Consider the following 8,158-nt stretch of genomic DNA (forward strand, 5'->3'; position numbering starts at 1 on the left):
TATATAATACAAAAAATTAACCAAGTGCAAAGAAAGAGAGACGTTCTCCGGTGATAACCAATTCTGACAAGCTGACAACGGATGGCAAAGAGGCAGCGCCCTGCTCTCACGAGTCACGACCCAATCTTGTCGAGGCTGTCGGCGACGGCCTTCATCCGCGGCCGCCGCTCCAGGTCGGCCTCGACGCAGCCAAGCGCGACGTGGAACGCGGCCACCACCTCCTTGCGCGCGCCGGCGTCCCGCAGCACGGCGTCGTCGGCCAGCTCCGAGAGCGGCCGCGCGTCCTCGAACCCCTGCCGCACCCACCTCACGATCTCCGGCGCCTGTTGCCCCTCGGCGGCGGCGGCGGCGCCAGGCCCCGAGAAGGACGCCGAGGAACCAGAGGGCGACGCCTGCTCGGGCGAGCGCCCGGTGAGCAGCTCCAGCAGCAGGACGCCGAAGGAGTAGACGTCGGACTTCTGGCTCGGGCGGGACCCGGGCACGCGGGCCTCCGGGGCGCGGTACGCGTTGGGCCGGTCCGGCGCGGGGGGCTTGACGTACGGGAGAGCGCAGCCCATTATGCCGCCGGCGCCGGCTCCCGCGGCGTCGGCGCAGCCGGCGATGGTGAGGAGGCGGGCGAGGCCGAAGTCGGAGACGAGGGCGTTGTAGTCGGCGTCGAGGAGGATGTTGGAGGGCTTGACCTCGCCGTGGACGTACCGCCGGGGGCTGCACTCGTGGAGGTGCGCCAGCCCGCGCGCCGCGCCCTTGGCGATGCGGAGCCGCAGCGACCACGACAGGCTCGGCTGCCCGGAGCGCCCTGCACATACCAATGCCACGTCAGAAAATTTGTTCTTACTCGAGCATCTTACAAAAATTCACTCGGTATAATATTTTTGAAATGAGATAGCTGATGGAGATTTAACCAAGTCTTAGTCAGATGACATACCATGAATTTCTTTTACATGGATCTTAATATAAAATTTCACGGATATAACATTAGGAAGACTGTTATCAAATTCTAATACATGGAGCACAAAACTGAGGTCCTTTAGCAGTAGTTATACTTTTTCAAAAAAAAAATTGTGATTGCTTACCATGTACGTATGTCATTTGTTTGACTTTGTTTGAAGGTGTTATTCTATTTTTCCCTATTTCTATGGCCAAATACCCAAGTTCATAAAATCCTTATGTTTCTCAATCCTTTGTTTTGCACATGTATTCATGTCATATCTTTTTTATGTTTTCTCTATTTCTATACATGTTTGTGAATACTAATACAAAGCCATGGCGTGACGGTAGAGCTGTTGCCTTTTGACCATAAGGTCATGGGTTCGAGTCAGTGCAAGTGTTGACTTCGATAAGGCCGAGTGAGGACCTTGCCGGAGACGACGACGACACTGGGGGCGGTAGCGAGCCGTGACGTCGCACGTGGAGGCGAGGAAGCAGGCCGACGGCGCTGGCTGTTTGATGATGATCCAACGCCCCAGATTTTTACCGACGGCATCTTTTTTCCCAGCAGAGTTTTGCCGATTGACTGTGTATTTCTCTCTAGTTCCTACAGTTTTACCGACGGCATCTTTTTTCTCACGCATTTGTTGCGCCTTTTGTGTGCACCTTTCTGCTCCTAATTGTCACTTTTGCGAGGCTCTAGACCTGACCTGAAACATGACTGCTGGCAGACCCGACCCAAGCAGGCATGACCACAACAAGGTTTCGGGCCTGAAAAAAGAGCCTTTTGGCCTCCCTTGTCTGTCGGAAGGTACCTTTTCCTATCTACCCCTTTTGGATCTTTGTTCACTTTCCTGTTTTCTGCCAGGAGAGACAACCTTTAGGCTTTATTAGGGCAAGGTCTGACACCAATCATCTAAACCTGGAGCTTACTTAGCGCAGCAGGCAATCTCTGTGTTCGCATGCATTGGCCTAACATCCACATTATTAATCCTTACTACGTACATGAGTGAAGTTTGCGGATTGTGAAGGCTATGATGATGGCAACTCAAAGTTTCTGAAGTTTTGAAGGCAGAAGCATGGCTACAGGAGAAAAGGTGGCAGTGACAGTGACGCTAACCGGTAAGGCAGGGCAAGCGCCAACCGGAGCATCATCATCATCCAGATGCTGCTGTTGCGCTGCGCTGCGGTCCATGCCATGCATGCATATGCACCGGACAAGATTGCATATGCACACTCCCATCTGGCTCCCTTGGAAGCTTTTCACCGCGACCATGCATGACTCTCTAGTGGTCGGTCAGTTGGCTGGACCAGCACCAGCGCCAGCAGCAGGCTAAAATCCATTCCAGTGCACAGCGATGCATTCTCCTTAGCGTGCAGGGGCCGCAATCCAACAATCCAATGGAGCACAGCCTTGCACCATGCCTCATGGATGCTTAATCAGATATTGTTTGTGGCCACCGACAAAGGATCTCTAGTTTTGTACCGTATCGGAAGCCTTAATTAATCACGACGCCCATTATGTTCTGCCATTTGTTTTGCTTAGGTTGTGTTTTTATAGCCTTTGGATTTGCATGGAGCTTCTCGAACCAGTTCGTAACAGTTTTTAGAAGAGTCACTGGGAGGTGGGCCCGATGGCGTTACGACGTTCGGTCAGAGACTCAGAGCAGAGCAAACGGATGGGGAGAAAAAAGGGCGCGAATTGTATGGAGGAGAGGATGTTGCGTTACGTACCGCGCAGCGCGGAGGCGAGGTTGCCGTTGTTGATGAAGTCGGTGACGACGAGCTTCTCGTCGGGCGACCAGTAGTAGGCACGCAGCCGCACCACGTTGGCGTGCCGCACGCGCCCGACGGCGCCGGCCTCCGCCGCGAACTCCTTGTACCGCTCCGGGGCCGCGGTGCCGCCGCCCAGCCGCCGCACGGCCACGGGCGTTGTCCCGTTGCCCACCACCACCTTGTACACGATCCCCTTCCCGCCCTTCCCCAGCACGTACGCCGACGACCGCAGCAGCTCGTCCAGCTCCATCCGGAACCCCTTGTCGATCGCCACCAGCTCTCCGTCCTCGCCGCCCCCGCCCCCGCCCCCGGAACCGTTGCCGCGTTTCTTCTCGCCGTCGCCCCCGGCGTCCGACCCTTCCGACGAGTCCCCGCACGTGTTTGCGCGCATGCACGGGCAGAAGAAGAGCCCTCGCCCCTCCTCGTCTTCGTCGTCGCCGCCGCCGTCCCCGCGCCGGTCGCGCAGCTTCCAGTATATGTACACCACGATGACCCCGATGAGGGCCACGCCGGCCGCGTCGGCGACCGAGATGAGCACGATCAGGCTGGTCTTCATCGGCTGGCTAGGGCCGCCGCCGGCGCTGCCGCCGGAGCCGGTGGTGGTCGGAGGCGGCGTGGAGGAGGATGCCGACGGCGGGGCCGCGCGGCAGGGGACCTGGAGCGGGAAGCCGCAGAGGCCGGGGTTGTTGAGGAAGGCCGTGGGGCCCTGGCTGGCGAGGGACCCGGACTGCGGTATCTCGCCGGAGAGGTTGTTGAAGCGGAGGTCGAGGGTGACGGTCGCCGGGAGACGCCCTAGCTCCGGCGGCACCGCGCCGGAGAGGCGGTTGCGGGAAACGTTGAGCGTGCCGGCCAGCGCCTGGAGCTTGCCGAGCTCAGGCGGGATGGCGCCCGTGAGGGAGTTGGACGACAGGTCGAGCAGCTGCAGGCTCTCCATCTGCGGCAAGGCGGCTGCCGGGATGCGGCCCGAGAACCCGTTGTTGGCAAGGAGCAGCCGCTGTAGCTGCCTGCAGCGCCCGAGCGCCGGCGGGAGCGGGCCGGCGAGCGCGTTCTTGGAGAGGTCGAGGTTCTGCAGGCGCGGGAGGTCGCAGAGGAACGCCGGGAAGGCGCCGGTGAGGTTGTTGTCGTAGAGGAAGACGGAGCGCAGGGACGTGGCGTTGGAGAGCGCCGGCGGCACGGCGCCGGACAGCCGGTTGCCGTGGAGGTTGAGCCGGCGGAGGAGGGAGAGCGAGCCGAGCTCGGGCGGGAGGCGGCCGGAGAGGTTCTTCCCGGCGACGGCCAGGCCCGCCACGCGCGCCTCGGTGGAGGAGGTGTTGACGCAGGCCACCCCCGGCCAGCGGCACGGGTCCGTGTCGTTGGCCGACCACGCGGACAGCGCGGAGGTCGGGTCGTCGGTCACCGCGGCCTTGAAGGCCAGCAGCGCGAGCCCGTCCGGCGACAGCGGCGCCGCCGGCGGCGACGCGGCCAGCACGAGCAGCAGCGCCGGCAGGAGGAGGATTCCAAGCGAGGAGTGCGGCAGGCTCCTCATCTACGATACCAAAGCTGGTTCTTTGCTCTGTGTTTCGTTCAGAAATGTGCAACAATAATCGTGTCAGCGCGTGTACTCCACTGAGGGAGAGAGAGAGGGTTGGTTGTGGATGCGCCCGGTTGGCGAAGCGTATTTAAGGCCTGACTGACACAGGTGGGCAGGCATGCATGGCGGGGCCAAATTGCATGCACGGCAGCTACTATTCCTAAATATTTGTCTTTCTAAACATTTCAAATGACTACTACATGCGAATGTATGTAGATATATTTTAAAGTGTAGATTCATTCATTTTGTTTCGTATGTAGTCATTTATTAAAATGCCTAGAAAGACAACTATTTAGAAACGGAGGGAGTACTACCAACTATGGATCCGCGCATGCTGCTGATTAGCAAGCTCAATGATGCTTACAATAGTGGTCAGTGTGCTACTGTTTCTGTTGAGGTTCAACTCTCTTTTCTGTTAGTATCTTTTCCCACCCACGCGCTGACACGGGCTGGGAAGGGATGGAGCAAAGCTTGGGAGAGGTTGGTGACGCAGTGATGCCTGTGAGAAGTGGTAGTGAGGAGGTGGTTACGGTGGTGGCCCGGCCAGGCATGGGAGCGAGCGGCGGTGGAGGGGAGTAGAAGGGAAGCAAAGCCGAGGTGGGAAGCAAATGATGTTTTCTGTGTGGCCAAGGAGGGAGTAGATGGACTACTAATTCGTGCGCACCGGAGTTGAGTTTTGAGTGGCACCATCACCCTTTATTTGTTTATCTTTTGTCCCCTAAAAAAAATTTGTTTATCTTTTGTGGGGGGTCGGTTGATTGGAGTGAAAGCTAAACAACAACCAGCGTCAGCGTTTCATCAGGTCAGAAGTCAAAACTGCCTCTTCTTCCTTTCATGCATTGCAAGCCAACGGCTGTTGCTGGCTGCGTTGTGGGGCGACTTGGAGCAGATAGAATAGAAGCCGTTAGAAACATGTATGGGACGGCCATCAACAGCTGACGGCGATCTTTGGTACCTACGCCATGCACAGCTACGTCCTGACCACGAGCCCGTAACGGACTCCACGTGCACCGTTTTCGCTTTTCATCGCCGTCACAAAAGGGTGAGGTTGGCACCGAGAAGCAGTAGTGGGCTGGCAGCAATCCCGAGTTATCAGGTTGCAGCAAACACAAGCTACATAAGTGGCACAAGGATAGCACTCTTGATTGATTATGGCATGGGTGATTTTCAGCATCATTTGCACCGATTAAGAACAATAAACTATAGCGCGGATAAAGGGGATAAAAAGTGCAGGATCGTATTGCTGCCAGCTTGTAACTTGAGGAGGAGAGGTTGGAAATGGAAAGTACACATGAGGAGAGGTGTGTGGTGTGCATCGGTCTTTTGCCACACATTGCCTGCTTCAACACAACGTATCGCGCTATCTTGCGACTCAGGCCATGTAAAAAAAACCTTGCCTTTCAAACCAGACCCATGGCATGCCAACTTCTTGGCTTTGTTCGGTTGCGTGTGGATCCGAGGGGATTGAAAAGGTTCGAGAGAGATTTAAACCTCTTATAAGTCAAAATACATCTGAATCCTTGCCAATCCCCTCCAATCCTTTTGGGAGGATCAACCGAACAAGCCCTAAGTGGCATTGAAACATATGACGCGTTTCGTAGACTGCGTACCTCAGTCAGGGCCCACCTGATGCAGTTTTGGGCTGTTTGGATGTCTAGCCTGTATAGCCCAAACAACTGAGATAGCAAATCGTTGATAGGTAGACAGACCGGGAAAACCCTATTTGCCGCTCTCTGCGGTAAACAGTCGGGGTACCGCACATGGGCCTGTCGAGCGAGCTCTCGTAGGTGGGCCGGCCGGGCCGGCATGTTAAGCGTTCCATATACCGGTTTTGGGAACCTTCTATGAATGTTCCTAGCCGGGTTTTTCCTGTTTTAGGAACCTTTTAGAAGGTTCCTGAACAGGTTCTTTCTTTTCCTTTTTTCTTTTTATTTTTCTTTTCTGTTTTTCTCATTCTTTTTCTGTCTTTTTTTTCTATCTTCTTGCTCTTTTCTTTTTGATTTTTTTCTATTTTCAACGAATGTCTCAGAATTTATTTTATTTTTTTTAGATTTTGTTCGCTTTTTCAGAAAATGTTCCTGTTTTCAATTTTTTGTTCAAAATTTTCATAAAAGTTTAGAATTTCAAAAAATGTTCGCTTATTTTCAAAAAATGTTCAAAATTTCTATAAGTTTTGTTTAAAAAAAAGTTCAGATTAATAAAAAACAATCACATTTTCTAAATTCAAAACATGTTCATGTTTCAAAATTTGTTCACAAATTCAAACAGTGTTCGCGTTTTTAAGTTCTGAGCACGAATTAGAAAATGCTCAGGAATTTTAGAAAAGTTTCCCACTTTCAGAAAGTGTTTGAAAATTTTAAAAAATGCTCCCGTTTTCAAAATTCTTTGCAAATTCAGAAGTATTTCACGTTTTTAATTTCTGTTCACATATTAAAAATACGGAAATTTTAGAAAATGTTCTTTTTTAAAACTTTTGTTCAGAAATTCAATAAATGTTCATTTTTCGAAATTTGTTCACAAATTAAGAGATGTTGGGGAATTTCAGAAAACGTTCCAGTTCCGAATTTTGTTTAGAAATTCAGAAAGTGTTTCTTTTTTCCGATTCTTTTGTCACAATTCAAAACATGTTCATGATATTTCAAAAATGTTTGCCTTTCAAAACAGGTTCATAAGTTCAAAAACAATCACGTTTTCAAATTTTGTTCAAAAGTTCAAAATACGTTTCCATTTTCAAGTTTTTTTTCACATATACAAAAAATCTTTGCGATTTTCAAATTGTTCTCATGTTCAAAATTTCGTTCTTCATTTTTACCTGTTTATAAAATTTGTTCATCAATTAAAAAAATGTTTGCATTTTCCAAAAATGTTCTGGAATTTGAAAATTTTGTTCGTGTTTTACCAAAAGGGTTTCCATTTTTAATTTTTTGTCCATGTGTATAAATAATATTAAGATTTTCAAATTGTTCTCAGATTCAAAATTTTGGTCTGTGTCGGGGTTATACCCCGGGGTGTGACCCGGCCGGAGATATGACCCGGCTAGGACTTTGTGTTTCATTGGTAAACCGCCCGAACCTAGTGATTCATTGGTGACCCGGCAGATTATAAGCCGGCAGATTGTAAGCCAGCGGACAGTTATAAGCCGGCAGATTGTAAGCCGGCGGACAGTTATAACCCGACAGACAGTTATGACCCGACAGACAGATCGTAACCCGGCAAGTACTTAGCCATGAAGATGAGTCGTCCGGGATTAAGAAGCCCAAGACGTTAAGAAGCCCACAGAGAGAAGCCCAAGACGTTAAGAAGCCCACGATGAGAAGTTAGAATAGTTTAAGTCTTAATCCGACTTGGACTCTACATGTAAACCGCCTCTTCAACTTATACAAGGAGGGGCGGGGCGCCCAAGAGGGGGAAGTTTTTCTAGACGTCTCAATAGACAAGCCTTAGACAGACAAGTCTTAGACAAGTTTAACAAGTTAGGGTTAGACAGACAAGTCTATAGCTCTTGAGATAGAGCACCATTGTAATTGCGATCATCATTATGTATATCAATGAAGTATGATGTAGGCTTTTACCTCCACCGTGAGGGGTCGAACCTGGGTAAAACCTCGCGTCTCTCGTCCCACTCAACCCCTCTCAAGCTACCACATACTCTCGCCGTTTCAAATTAGTCGTCGCAAAAATGGATGTATCTAGAACTAAAATACATCTAGATACATCCATACCTGCGACAAGTAATTCAAAACGGAGGGAATAGATGCGTTGGCCTCACCACTAAGTCCTCACACTAAGAACATCTGCCGTGATAAATCCATGACCGGAGACTGCAAATCAATTGAGTCACGTTTGGTCTGCTTACAAGATCTAGATGGAAAAAAGCCAAAGTTG

The 8,158-nt window shown here is 51.3% G+C and overlaps 1 protein-coding gene across 1 annotated transcript; it reads right to left on the minus strand.

Moving 5' to 3' along the window:
- Positions 1-7: 7 nt before the first annotated feature.
- Positions 8-4,331, minus strand: LOC125550619 (receptor protein kinase-like protein ZAR1). The gene is made up of 2 exons (XM_048713646.1): positions 2,662-4,331; positions 8-796 (listed from the first exon to the last, which is right to left on the minus strand). Exons 1-2 carry the CDS (start codon positions 4,226-4,228, stop codon positions 114-116), a joined length of 2,250 nt encoding a protein of 749 aa, XP_048569603.1. The 5' UTR covers positions 4,229-4,331; the 3' UTR covers positions 8-113.
- Between the last annotated feature and the right edge of the window lie 3,827 nt (positions 4,332-8,158).

This window comes from Triticum urartu, chromosome 4 (genome assembly GCF_003073215.2).
Source record: "Triticum urartu cultivar G1812 chromosome 4, Tu2.1, whole genome shotgun sequence".
Classification (NCBI taxonomy): domain Eukaryota; kingdom Viridiplantae; phylum Streptophyta; class Magnoliopsida; order Poales; family Poaceae; genus Triticum; species Triticum urartu.